The following is a 15,290-nucleotide window of genomic DNA, read 5'->3' as shown; positions in this document are numbered from 1 at the left end:
TGAATAATGAGGATGTGAGTTGGGAGATTAGAATGGTGGAAGAGTTGTACAAAATTAGGTAGAGTTATACACAATTAGGGAAGGAGATTAGGGAGGGTGAATTGTGACCCTTCAATGAGATGTAATCTCATCCCTCCATCCCTTCCATCCAAGGGCTCTTATAAGGACTTAGGGCCTTATATGGTATGAAGGCCTTATAAGAACCCTTCTCTCTCTCTCTCTCTCTCTCTCTCTCTCTCTCTCTCTCTATATATATATATATATATATATATATATATATATATATATATATATATATATTAGTTTTGATCTCGTTCAAATGCACGGTATTTCAATTTGAACCGTATAGAGAACTTAATAATTTACCAATAGTACTTGTATTTAACTGCAATTTGAATATAACTTTCGAATCTAAAAGTGTTAATGTGTATTATTGAGAAGTCGAAAAGAGAAAGCTTGACATTTTTACCAAATAAGATTGACAATTACCCGAAACTATTTTTATCAAAAAGTGTAATTATATTAAAAAAAAAAAAAGTAATTCATGGTTCTTTTTTATACGTATAAAGTCTTAAAGTGGAGAATATAGCTTTTTTTTGTTAATACACTAAGTAGCAAATATTAAAGAAAAAATGAAAATTATATACTAATTTAATAATATGAGAAAAATTTATATAATATCTTAAATTTAGTAATAATGAAGATGTGATAATTATATGAGTAAGTTGGAAGCCCAAGAAGATATTTAACACAATAGGAACGTATGTTAGGCCTATCAGATGTATAGAATAGCTTCTAAAATAAGGCCAAATTTATAGCTTAGAGTGCATTTGGTGGGAAAATCTCTAGTTTTTCTTATTCTTTTAGTAAATAGAGGATGTTTACTACTCCTAATTGGAACCTCTGTTGAGTAAACCCCAATTTTAGTTCATTTGTTTGTTTTGACATGTGTAAAGATCATTTCATTTGTCAAAACATAACATGCCACTCCTCTATTTCTCAATTCATGGATTATACAACCAGATGTATATGTTGTACGGTGTAGAACCTGAGCTTTGTGTCAAAGTATCCGAGCTTTATATTAAAGAATATGAGCTTTATTAGAAAGTATTGACTTCATTCATTTACACATTAAAAACATGAAATTTAAATTAGCTCAGAAAGAATACATGTAAGCTCGAATTCTTATACTTGGTTGTACCATGCTTATGGTACAACTGGATGTATAATCCTATTTGTGTCTATTTCTCCTTAATTCCACTCTTTGTTGTGGGATTATGCTGATTATAATCAAAATTGAAGGTGAGTGATTTTCATTTAGAAGATGAGGGATTTTGTGGGTTGAGTGAGTGGGTGGAATTAAGGAGAAATAGAGGAGTCACAGGTTTTATTTCGACAAATGAAATGACCTTCACACGTGCAAAACAAACTTACGTGCAGCGTGCACTATTACAACATCAGCCATTGAAAACGAAGCTTATAACATCTGGAGGTATAATCCTACTTGTGAGCGTAGAGAAAGATTTATGCAGAAAACGTTATTTTTGTTATAAAAGAAAATGGGTGCACATGGTAACCATCCTTTATTATCATGCATCTCGCGGGTGTTACTCACAAGACGATGTATATACTCCCTCCTATCAAATGAAAAACTTCCCTTTTATTTGGACTTTTGGATTAAGTTGGTGAATTTGGAGCACACAAAAGTACAAAACACACAACTGTTCCCTCCTAGCAAATGTAAACTTCCCTTTCATTTGGACTTTTGGATTAAGGTAGTGAATTTGGAACACACAAAAGTTCAAAACACACAACTCCACATGCAATTGAATTTGAACCATACAAAGCTTCCAAATTTCTAAATAAGCAAATAGGGAAAAAAATTAGAGAAAATTAGAGAAGTTTGTATTAGATAGGAGGGAGTATATTTTATTTGGTTGACATTTTGTTTTTTTGTTTTAAATTTTTTTTCGTAATTGTAGGCTAACTCACGACTTATATCAAGACCTAGGGTTAGGTTGTTGATCTTATATCTCACAATACATTGTTATTTGTCCATGCCACCATTGGCATATTTCCTCGGTCCGCTCGACGATTATTGTTTATTATTCCAACAGTTATTTTAGACGGAAGAAAATGAGAATGATTATTCAAAATTATAACGCTTATACATATGTTTACAAAATCTACATATCAGATAGACCCTATTAACCAAGTACTATTGCGAAACTCTGTGACGTCGCTTGAATCGACGATCATCGGCGTGTCCAGGCTTTCCATAATTTCACCGAATTGATCCAACTTAATAGGCTTGGAGGGATTCTGGGCTACCCAAAAGTCACCTTTATTGTTTCGATTAATATTATCGGGAAAGCCAGTAAGGTTTACGAAAATTTCAGAAGTTCCGGCTTTTGACCCAGCGAGCCAAAGCCTTTTTATTTGAGATGTGGTTGTTTCAGCAACGAGGACAAAGTCTTTCTTTTCGCTTAGGGCAACTCCATTTGCAAATACCAAACCATCAAGTAACACAGTGACAGCTTTGGTCCTTGGATCATACTTCAGTAATCGTCCAGTGTGATCGAAACTCTTCATTGCTTCTACATATTCCCTAGTACAAAATTACATGTATAAGAAGGGGTTTTTTTTTCGGCAATGAAAAAGCGCCATGAAAATAATTTTTTTCTTCATCCACAAACGAAAATATTTCAATATTAATTATCAAACAGAAGAAAAGAGTAGGAAAAATAGGATGAGAAATAAATACCATCGATGATACTTGGTACTAGTATCAGTGAAGTAAACATCTCCGGAGTTGGAGTTTATATCCAATGCATTTAGAAATCGGAATGGAACTCCGACGACACCCGTAGAAAGTGATGTGGCAACACCACCTCTACTACCCACTTTCATCAAACCCATGCTTGAATCCGCAATGTATAGCTCGCACGTTCTCATATCAAACTTCAATCCCAATGGCCTCCCACAATATTGCTCATTAATTGAATTATTATGTCCATCACAGAGTCTTGTCCTACAACAATTTACCAAACACTTAATCTCTTAAAACGTCATTTGGTTATATGCTAAAACATCAAATGAGAACAATAATTATTTGATTATTATAACATTCATTAACCCATTAACCCATTAAATGTGATCAGCTATTCCAACTAATTCATACAATGCCAATTTTTTAAAAAAAAAAAATCCTTATTATTAGACAATAATAAAAATTGTGATTTAGAGTGGAACATATTTTGCATTTATAAAGTGAATTTTTTCTCTTTTCTATTGTAATATATGAGTGACATAGCAAATTAAGACCCGAAATGACCGTAATTATAGAACTTGAAAATCAAACTATTGACATTACTTAATCCAAACTTAACACAAGCTTTGTTAGACCCGTGAAATAAACTAACTAATCTGATTCCACTTGAAGTGACTCATAGTATTATTATACATTAAAATAAAGGATGACTAACTCTTATGCCTAAACTTATATAAAGGTGATTTTACAAAACACGATTTTATCTCAAATTTACTAATAAATCTTTTGTGAACATTTACTAATTATGATCCCTCCTTAAATGACTCATATCTTAATGATAATAACAACACATAAAACTCAAATATTGAAATGACACGACATGACATGACATGAGTTGATCCAATCGCAAAATATGTAAAACACCCGAATTGAGACGATTCGAATTTAACTCGACTTAATTTACATCCAGTTGTGAGTTTGGCTCAACTCCGTACGTGCTTCCTAAAAATAATGGGGAAGATTAGTTTCTGATTTGGAAACTACAAACTTTCATATCGGAACACCTTCCTAATAAAATAAGACGGATAAGACGGTTACAATCTTGATCAAGCTTTTTCCCGTATGTGGATTCCTTTAGCCAAACAAATTAAATCAACTTCTTCATCAATATATGAGACCTCTCACATAAGATTTAGTGATTCACACACAAGTACTACACAACTCATGAATATGAAGCACTATTACCGGATTTATTAGAAGTAACATACCTATGTGGGCTAGTTACAGCGAATTCCATCCATCCTTTTATGCAACCTTGCCACTTTATAATACGGCCATTGGAGATACCAGCATAAGGACCATGGCCTTTACAATCGAAGGCTATAGACTTAGGTCCGCTCGTACGGACCTAAGGAGAGGTGATGATATTCTCTAGATTGAGTCTTTATAATAAGAAAACTAGAGAAAATCGCAACAATAATGACGAGAATATAATGAAAATAGAACATTGTGTAAGAGTGGCTGATATGTAAGCAAAAGAATGAGTACTATATATATAGACGGTACAATAAGGCAAGATGTTACGTTCAAGATATAATGAGTTTTTCTTAACGAGCCTTTTCTTGTAGTACCAGGAGAAGGACGCTAATAACAGAAACAAAATAATTGTAGTGGTATAAGCAGACGGATTTAAGTTGCGCTTTCGATGATGCTTTCGGTTAGGCCTAGCTAGGTAGCACCAAAACGGATATGGACACTGATACGATACGGACACGCGACACGGTATCCCTTGAAATTTAGGACACGGGATACGTCATTTAAATTTAATAGTATATATATTTTATAGTTATTTATGTGTGATTTTATTTTTAAAAAAGTATTGAGTATTAAATTTAAATAAGTGAAGATAAACTTGACGTTAATTATAAATCACTCATTTCCAAAACCAAAAACCAACTTATAATCAATCTATTTCGACATCTCATTACTAGTCTAAACAACATCATTTACCCCCAATTCAACTTATTTCCCCACCAAATTCAACCATATAACAATTCACGCCATTTACCTTAAATTCAACTTGATTCAGTTTATTGAATGTGTGTCCAAACTGTGACACCCTCACTTATCGCGGAAAAGTAAACACGTAATTCTAGAATAAAACTGCATGGATATGTTTGTAATAGGTTCATTTGGGCAAAAACCTGTAATTTTTAAAACCTGAACCTGTTATAAAGATATCCAAATTGAAAGGTGTCAAAACATACAAGGTCTAAATAGAAGTTTCGCAACATAACCATTGCTAAAGTCGCGAATAGCAAAGTTATACAACCAAATGTAAAGAGGGAGACATATGTCCCTAAAATGTGTGTGACATAAAAGAAATGTTTAAGGGTCACAATAAAATGAAACCAATCTAGGTTCCAAGGTTACTTTGCTCGCTAGCTCGTCCATGTACCCCATATATGCATCACCTACCTGTCATTCGCATTTTATACAAATACGAAAGCCACGGTCGGGGGAGTAACTCCGAGTTCTCCCGACCAAAATGTCATAATTAATATAACATGTAAACATAAGAATATGAATATGAATAACACATAGCCTTAGCATATAGATGCTAGACAATCGTGCTTATCATGTGAACAACAATATAACAACACATAGTCCTAGCATGTGAATACTAGACCGACTCATACTACACTATCATGTGAATCACATAACATCCAGGAATCCAAACTCTATCAACCATAGCCGACTTGCATCTCACCTTCTATGATTCATAGAATCATCAAACAAGAAAGGGCAATATATCAAAGACAGGCATAAGTTCTTAGTCCCGTCAATAGTCACTCTGTAACTCGAGTCTATACCACGAGGTAGGGAAGGTAATCGAACCGGTATCTTGGCTCAGAGGTTCTATCAAAACATGGCCAAGACACAACACAACCCTAGCCTAAAATCTGCGCAGACCTAGACATGCGGATACACACCACCGCACCCAAGACCCACAATTGTATAAAACCATGTGAGTACCCTAAGGAGTCCACCAAAGGGTTGGCTAGTACTTAAGCTGACCACTTACTCTCAAAATAAGTAACGAGGTCATGCCCCAACTTGGATATAAACCCACCAAGTCGGGAACACAAAGGCTATTAAGCGGTGAACATACACTCGTCAAAGACTATAATGACCTATCTATGATGAAGGCCGAAATACTCACCTAGGACCTAGTCCTAGCTAGTCCCACTTGAATACTTTAGCCCACACCACACAAGACAAGTAGGATACCCAATTCAACTGACAATCCAACAATATCTCCATTATCAATAATAATACAAATTCCAAAACAACCGTTAATTTCATAATTCATGAGAACAAGCTAAAATGGCAAAGAGGCAACAAGATCAAGTATATAAGGCGACCAATTCATCCAACAACCAACATGTGAAATGATAATTACAAATATCAAGACATAACATAAAATTTCCAATAACAACCAATCTCACCTCAAAGACAAACCCTCGACCCGAGTCCCGACGGGTCATCGGTCAAATCGAGGCCGATTTTTAAACCTAGTTTGACCAAACTCGTTCGGTCAATGCGGCCCACTCGAGTCTTGGCACTGCTTTAGCCCAAATTACAAATTTTATCGCAATATTATTCTTATGCTATTTCCAATTTCTATCATGTGAAAAACGAAAGTAACACATTATCAATCACCTAAACACTTAACAAACAACAAACACAACATCAACTACTAATGTGACATTAATTCGTCGAGTAACTCGGAATAGTTACCTTACGCTAGCAAAGAGACAAGTAATAACTTGAGAAAGCTTCTAAAACCCAAAATTACTCTTCATCTTCAACCACATATGAGCCACCTAAAATAATTATGTGAAAGGACGATATTAACGAATTATCTTTATATAAAATATGAGACGGAAATTAATTTAATTATATTTTAAATAAACCAAACTAGCGTCAAAACAATTTATGGACACGGCTCAAAAGTTATTATGACAACCTCAAACTCGGCCTAACCACCAACTACACATGGCCTCAAACTCGTGACTTAGCTAGGCCACTGCCTAGGCCACGGCCATCAAACTCGCCTAAAAGCAAGCCATAAGGAGTCCGACACGACCACCACCCGACTACCCATAGCCACCCTTCACCCTACTTCATAACCTGACCCAAAAATCAGTCCAAAACAGAACCCAAAAGATGCCTAAGTTCGACCCCAACTCCAGTCCTCAAATGCAAAGTGAAAACCCACGATGACAGCTCTCGTCCCTGCCCAAAACAGAGTACCAATCGTCCCCTTAAGACTCCATTCTCGCGCCTAAAAATAGTCCTAGCTGAGCCAACTAAGTCAGCATTTAAAACGGTTTTAGAGCGGAAATCCACAAGTATAAAGCAACTCAAAAACAGTCCCTAAAGACTACAAAAATTGCCCCAACACATAGTCCAAATTAGTCCAAAACAATCCCTACATGTCAGTATACACCGTCTCAACTATAAAACACACCAATCATCACCCAAAACAATCCATACATGTCATCATACACCGTCTTAAATATACCACTTACTAACTAGCATCCCAAATGATCCCTAGAGGTCAGTATACACCGTCTCAATCATCTCCACATATCAGTATACACCGTCTCAACTATACAACTGACTAATTAACATCCATAAGGATCCCTATATATAATTATACACCGTCTCAAATATAAAACAGACTAACCAGCATTCGAAATAAACATATTTTACAAGTAATATCGAGTAATCCTTAATTGTTACCTTTTTCCGATTGAACTAATCATTTATGACTAACAAATCTTCTACAAGACCGTCTATTTTAGTACATACAACCGTCTTATAATAAATAAAGCTAAAAATATAAATTGGGTTTGTAAAAATACGTAACGAAAATGAATTTTACTTACAACGGATTGACAGGAACGATGGGAGCAGCAATATGGAACGAAAATCATTGATAACGGATGACAAACGGAGTGGCAGGATCAATTTAAAATCAAAAAAAAACAAAACAGAATGAAAAGAAGAAAAAGGAAGGGAAAAGAAAGAATGCTGCGTGAGAAATGAGGGAGCAGCTTGCCTGCCTGCTATTTATTATACGTACGTTTCTTCATCGTTAAGTAACTTCGATATTTATTAAAACCGTTTCGAGTTAAATTTAACCGATTTAAGTAAAAGTTTCAGTAATAAAACGGAATCAATAATAAATAAATTTAATGAGTGAAAATAAAATAAACTCAGCTAGTTAACGTAAATAATAAGAAATCGGCTTGAAACGGAATTATTAGCGATTTTTACGAAACTAACGGATATTAATAAAAAATTGCTAATTTAGTGAAATAAGCTCAAAATAGCTAATTGGACGGTTTTGTTCCCAAAATCCATCTCGGGTTCACTTAAAACAACTTTCATAAGGACTCGTAAAGAAACGGAAATTATTAAATAAATAAACTCGAACTAATTTCAATAAACTCGAACTAACTTTAAATAAACTTATTAATGATTATTAAAATTAACGTATCGAATTATGATGAAATTAATTAATTAGCTAAGCATATATATATAAATCGTTAAATGATGTAATTAAATTCAAAATAGCAATTAAAAGAATTTTATCCAACTTAATAAAATACGGGGTGTTACAATCACCCCATCTTTTAAAAAGTTTCGTCCTCGAAACTTGAAAGTATAAATGAAAGATTATAAAAATAAAACTGGAATTGGAATCGGTAACCAAAACATTTAAAAGGTCACTTATCGTAAGAATCAAAATTCTTTCCAAAGTTTCAAATAAAATTTTCCGACAGAACCAGATTCTCATCAAAGGAACGGAAGTGCTCTCGTTGCGCATTCAAGAACATCACATTCCAAATCCAAGATAAGGTCAAAGGCAAATCATTTTTATAAATCAAAAATCAAAATACTTTCGAAAACATTAATGAAGAGTTTTCAAAAGTATAAGTCTCATTCATGGAACGAAATTGCTCTTGTCGTGCACACAAGAACGCTAACTTTCCAAGTCAGAGACAAATTTAAAACAAAAACTATTCGCCGACAAGCGTAGAACAAGTTATCAAACGTTTCTAATAACGAGTTCTAACATCCGATCAACGTTAAAATCAAAAGAAAAGGTAATCTACTCAAATTTTCTTTTGCAAAAAGCCAAAATAGAAATAAAGGTTTCACTTTTAAACCCAAATGGGGGTCAAATCCCTGAAAATGTAACATTAAACTTTGACAAAGAAGTCATAAATAGATCAAAGTTAACAGAAATTGGATAAAATTTAAAGAAATCTCGGGTTTAGCGATTAAAATCATGATAAAGAAGTCTATACTCAAGGAACAAATATGGAATTAAATCAAATTTTCATTTTCAAATCTTTAAAAATAGGTTAGGTTTGCGATGACATAAACTTTTAAGAATGAATCGAAACTGGTAGCTTGAAAGTTTAGAAGTTGTACAAAAAGGAAAGTAACTTAGATAGCATAAAAACAAAGTATGTTAAGAGAGCTCAAACTTAAGCAACAAGAGAGCTATAATGAATTTCATAGGGTAGAAATTGAAGTCAAAATTACAAGGATGTCAAAGATAGAGTTTCACAAGATACGAGTGTCAAACTTAAAGGAGGAGCAAGATGAAGCGAGGAAATGAGGTATGAACGGTAACGCTTATGATCAAGGAGAAAGGAAAATTAGACAACAAGGAAACTTAAGCAACATGTCAAGATGTGAGACTAAAAGAGTCGAATCATAAAGATAACTAGTTAACAACCAGTAAGAGATATTAGAATTAGGGAGGTATTCAAGACAAGGAAATAACGAGTAAACTTTTATACTTAAGAATCAAATCCAACCAAGGTATGAACGAAAGGGAGGAAAACGATTAAAGGTATGAAAGAGGATTTTAAGGCTTAAACCATACGCTTCCTAAAACTTAAGGTTCTCTCTAACAAGGTCACGCCTATTAGGGTATTGTACCTTCATGACAAAACGACCAAATCCCAAACAAGGGTCAAGGTAAAATAAACGCTCGCTTAAGGGGTGATAAATCGGTTAGATACTTCTTCCACCTATCTTATCACATATTAGGATTCCCCTGAAGCAAATCTACCACTCAAATATAAAAGCATCTCTTTATCTCAAGCACTCGACACAACCTCAATGTTTTAAAAATCAAAGAATGAATTGACAAAGACTTCTCAACAAAGTTCTCAAGAAACAACTAACACCAAATCACATTCCCAATCTATACGGGATTGTTAACATCTAAAAATGGGTTTTCTTCCAAATTCATATTCTAAACTTATCTCATGTTTACTCCTAAGGTGACGACGCTCAACCTACTAAGCTTTCAAATCCCAAACATAAACAACAAAGCCAAGTTCTATAACTTTAATCACATAGGCAACTCATTCCTAACACAAAGAATCCACCAATCGATTATACTTACTTTGTCAAGGAACTAGGTATAAGAATCACTAAGTATGTCTCATCACCTTACCTAAGTCTTTCTATTATCACATCCTCTCAAAATCAGGGTTAAGGGTCAGACACAAACAATCTCCTCAAAAGTCGAATTTTCCAACCAAGGTCAACATTTCTCACAAGAAAGAGTACTATCTAATGGCGTTAAGGAAGGATAAGCAAAGAACAAAGGACAAGTTAGGAGTACAAGCGTAGCTTTTAAAGTAAAACAGAAGGGAGTTTAGAAGGAGGATAAGCACCAAGAGATTAAGAATAAGGCGAGATACAAAAAGAACGAGAAACATCTTCAAGGAAGTAGAAGCATTCTTCAAAGGTTGAACAAATCTTCAATCCTCAGCAATAGGCACTAAATCTTGATCTTCTTAAAATATAAGTGTCCTTTCAATGGAACGGAGATACTCTTGGCGATCACTCAAGAACATCAATATTCCAATTCAAAGACATAAAAATACATTTTTACACCAACAAATGATAAAACTAATTATCAGACGTCTCCAATAACAAGCTTTAACACTAATTGACGTTAAAACCAGTGAAAAACATTGAAATATTTTCAAAACCTTTAGTTCAAAATTTTTTTTATAATAAGGGTAATAACTCCATTAGCTATAGATAAGCTCACGGTCATTGATCCAAGAACGCAACAATTATTAAATGACAATCAGCAAACAGGTTAGTACCTCACAAAGAGCAAACACAAAGAGACTACAACATAAGGTCCTAAGTCTACCCATCTTACCCATCTCTCAAGTTTATTATTTTAAGGTCAAGTTATTTATATTGGGGTGCACAAACGTGCGTCGGGAGCAAATATGCTCTGATACCAACTGTGACACCCTCACTTATCGCGGAAAAGTAAACACGTAATTCTAGAATAAAACTGCATGGATATGTTTGTAATAGGTTCATTTGGGCAAAAACCTGTAATTTTTAAAACCTGAACCTGTTATAAAGATATCCAAATTGAAAGGTGTCAAAACATACAAGGTCTAAATAGAAGTTTCGCAACATAACCATTGCTAAAGTCGCGAATAGCAAAGTTATACAACCAAATGTAAAGAGGGAGACATATGTCCCTAAAATGTGTGTGACATAAAAGAAATGTTTAAGGGTCACAATAAAATGAAACCATTCTAGGTTCCAAGGTTACTTTGCTCGCTAGCTCGTCCATGTACCCCATATATGCATCACCTACCTGTCATTCGCATTTTATACAAATACGAAAGCCACAGTCAGTGGGGAGTAACTCCGAGTTCTCCCAGCCACGAAATGTCATAATTAATATAACATGTAAACATAAGAATATGAATATGAATAACACATAGCCTTAGCATATAGATGCTAGACAATCGTGTTTATCATGTGAACAACAATATAACAACACATAGTCCTAGCATATGAATACTAGACCGACTCATACTACACTATCATGTGAATCACATAACATCCAGGAATCCAAACTCTATCAACCATAGCCGGCTTGCATCTCACCTTCTATGATTCATAGAATCATCAAACAAGAAAGGGCAATATATCAAAGACAGGCATAAGTTCTTAGTCCCGTCAATAGTCACTCAGAATCGAGTCTATACCACGAGGTAGGGAAGGTAATCGAACCGGTATCTTGGCTCAGAGGTTCTATCAAAACATGGCCAAGACACAACACAACCCTAGCCTAAAATCTGCGCAGACCTAGACATGCGGATACACACCATCGCACCCAAGACCCACAATTGTATAAAACCATGTGAGTACCCTAAGGAGTCCACCAAAGGGTTGGCTAGTACTTAAGCTGACCACTTACTCTCAAAATAAGTAACGAGGTCATGCCCCAACTTGGATATAAACCCACCAAGTCAGGAACACAGAGGCTATTAAGCAGTGAACATACACTCGTCAAAGACTATAATGACCTATCTATGATGAAGGCCGAAATACTCACCTAGGACCTAGTCCTAGCTAGTCCCAGCTTGAATACTTTAGCCCACACCACACAAGACAAGTAGGATACCCAATTCAGCTGACAATCCAACAATATCTCCATTATCAATAATAATACAAATTCCAGCTAACCGTTAATTTCATAATTCATGAGAACAAGCTAAAATGGCAAAGAGGCAACAAGACTGAAGTATATAAGGCAGCCAATTCATCCAACAACCAACATGTGAAATGATAATTACAAATATCAAGACATAACATAAAATTTCCAATAACAACCAATCTCACCTCAAAGACAAACCCTCGACCCGAGTCCCGCGACGGGTCATCGGTCAAATCGAGGCTGACTGGTTTAAACCTAGTTTGACCAAACTCGTTCGGTCAATCTGCCCACTCGAGTCTTGGCCTGCTTTGGCCCAAATTACAAATTTTATCGCAATATTATTCTTATGCTATTTCCAATTTCTATCATGTGAAAAACGAAAGTAACACATTATCAATCCCCTAAACACTTAACAAACAACAAACACAACATCAGCTACTAATGTGACATTAATTCGTCGAGTAACTCAGAATAGTTACCTTACGCTAGCAAAGAGACAAGTAATAACTTGAGAAAGCTTCTAAAACCCAAAATTACTCTTCATCTTCAACCACATATGAGCCACCTAAAATAATTATGTGAAAGGACGATATTAACGAATTATCTTTATATAAAATATGAGACGGAAATTAATTTAATTATATTTTAAATAAACCAAACTAGCGTCAAAACAATTTATGGACACGGCTCAAAAGTTATTATGACAACCTCAAACTCGGCCTAACCACCAACTACACATGGCCTCAAACTCGTGACTTAGCTAGGCCACTGCCTAGGCCACGGCCATCAAACTCGCCTAAAAGCAAGCCATAAGGAGTCCGACACGACCACCACCCGACTACCCATAGCCACCCTTCACCCTACTTCATAACCTGACCCAAAAATCAGTCCAAAACAGAACCCAAAAGATGCCTAAGTTCGACCCCAACTCCAGTCCTCAAATGCAAAGTGAAAAACCACGATGACAGCTCTCGTCCCCTCGCCCAAAACAGTACCAATACGTCCCCTTAAGACTCCATTCTCGCGCCTAAAAATGTAATCCTAGCCGAGCCAACTAAGTCGGCATTTAAAACGGTTTTAGAGCGGAAATCCACAAGTATAAAGCAACTCAAAAACAGTCCCTAAAGACTACAAAAATTGCCCCAACACAGAGTCCAAATTAGTCCAAAACAATCCCTACATGTCAGTATACACCGTCTCAACTATAAAACACACCAATCATCACCCAAAACAATCCATACATGTCAGCATACACCGTCTTAAATATACCACTTACTAGCTAGCATCCCAAATGATCCCTAGAGGTCAGTATACACCGTCTCAATCATCTCCACATATCAGTATACACCGTCTCAACTATACAACTGACTAATTAACATCCATAAGGATCCCTATATATAATTATACACCGTCTCAAATATAAAACAGACTAACCAAAGATTCGAAATAAACATATTTTACAAGTAATATCGAGTAATCCATAATTGTTACCTTTTTCCGATTGAACTAATCATTTATGACTAACAAATCTTCTACAAGACCGTCTATTTTAGTACATACAACCGTCTTATAATAAATAAAGCTGAAAATATAAATTGGGTTTGTAAAAATACGTAACGAAAATGAATTTTACTTACAACGGATTGACAGGAACGATGGGAGCAGCAATATGGAACGAAAATCATTGATAACGGATGACAAACGGAGTGGCAGGATCAATTTAAAATAAAAAAAAAAAAAGCAATGAATGAAAAGAAGAAAAAGGAAGGAGAGAAGAAAGAATGCTTTGCGTGAGAAATGAGGGAGCGACTTGCACACTGCTATTTATTATACGTACGTTTCTTCATCGTTAAGTAACTTCGATATTTATTAAAACCGTTTCGAGTTAAATTTAACCGATTTAAGTAAAAGTTTCAGTAATAAAACGGAATCAATAATAAATAAATTTAATGAGTGAAAATAAAATAAACTCAGCTAGTTAACGTAAATAATAAGAAATCGGCTTGAAACGGAATTATTAGCGATTTTTACGAAACTAACGGATATTAATAAAAAATTGCTAATTTAGTGAAATAAGCTCAAAATAGCTAATTGGACGGTTTTGTTCCCAAAATCCATCTCGGGTTCACTTAAAACAACTTTCATAAGGACTCGTAAAGAAACGGAAATTATTAAATAAATAAACTCGAACTAATTTCAATAAACTCGAACTAACTTTAAATAAACTTATTAATGATTATTAAAATTAACGTATCGAATTATGATGAAATTAATTAATTAGCTAAGCATATATATATAAATCGTTAAATGATGTAATTAAATTCAAAATAGCAATTAAAAGAATTTTATCCAACTTAATAAAATACGGGGTGTTACACAAATACTATGGACACGGTTCAAAATACCATGGACACGTGTCAGACACGTGCCCAAATAAAAGATGAAAGTTAGACACGGCGTTACAAGTGTCCGACACGTTTTGACGTGTGTCTGACGAGTGTCGTGTCCGACACGAAAAGCGACAGGAGGAGTGTCGTCTTCACTACCTGAGGCCAGTACCGTTAGAATAGGAATAGGAATACGAATGCAATGTGAAGTTGGACTAGAGACATGAGGAACAAGGCAAAAGTGGAGCGAATTTGAAGGGTGATCAGATGGTGCCCTGCTTCCGGTCCACATCGTACCACATGCTAAAGCTAAAGGTGGCAATCGGGTCACTCGGGTCGATTCGGGTAGGGTCAAAGCGGGTCGGGTCATATCGGGTTCGGGTTGTGACGGATCGGATCGGTTGCGGTTCATGTCAGGTCATCAATGGGTGGCAAGTCGGGCCGGGTCAGATTATAAGCATATATTTTCTCTTATGTTTTTAATTTTAGATGGGTAAATTTATGTTTAAACATGCAGGTGTATTAATTGTTATTTTTTAAGTGAAAATAATTAAGA

General features: G+C 35.1%; 1 protein-coding gene across 1 annotated transcript; it reads right to left on the bottom strand.

The window, feature by feature from the left end:
- Positions 1-1,974: 1,974 nt before the first annotated feature.
- On the bottom strand, positions 1,975-15,026 carry LOC141590282 (protein STRICTOSIDINE SYNTHASE-LIKE 10-like). The gene is made up of 4 exons (XM_074410883.1): positions 14,907-15,026; positions 4,039-4,178; positions 2,765-3,031; positions 1,975-2,608 (listed from the first exon to the last, which is right to left on the bottom strand). Exons 1-4 carry the CDS (start codon positions 15,024-15,026, stop codon positions 2,194-2,196), a joined length of 942 nt encoding a protein of 313 aa, XP_074266984.1. The 3' UTR covers positions 1,975-2,193.
- Positions 15,027-15,290: the final 264 nt, after the last annotated feature.

This window comes from Silene latifolia, chromosome 7, assembly GCF_048544455.1.
Source record: "Silene latifolia isolate original U9 population chromosome 7, ASM4854445v1, whole genome shotgun sequence".
Classification (NCBI taxonomy): Eukaryota; Viridiplantae; Streptophyta; class Magnoliopsida; order Caryophyllales; family Caryophyllaceae; genus Silene; species Silene latifolia.
This window is presented reverse-complemented; position numbering and strand designations above follow the sequence as displayed.

Coding starts and splice junctions, on each gene's coding strand:
- LOC141590282 (XM_074410883.1), bottom strand. CDS start 15,026: ATGTGGACCGGAAGCAGGGCACCATCTGATCACCCTTCAAATTCGCTC. Junction 3,032..4,038: donor GCTGTAACTAGCCCACATAG/GTATGTTACTTC, acceptor AAATTGTTGTAG/GACAAGACTCTGTGATGGAC. Junction 2,609..2,764: donor AGTACCAAGTATCATCGATG/GTATTTATTTCT, acceptor ATTTTGTACTAG/GGAATATGTAGAAGCAATGA.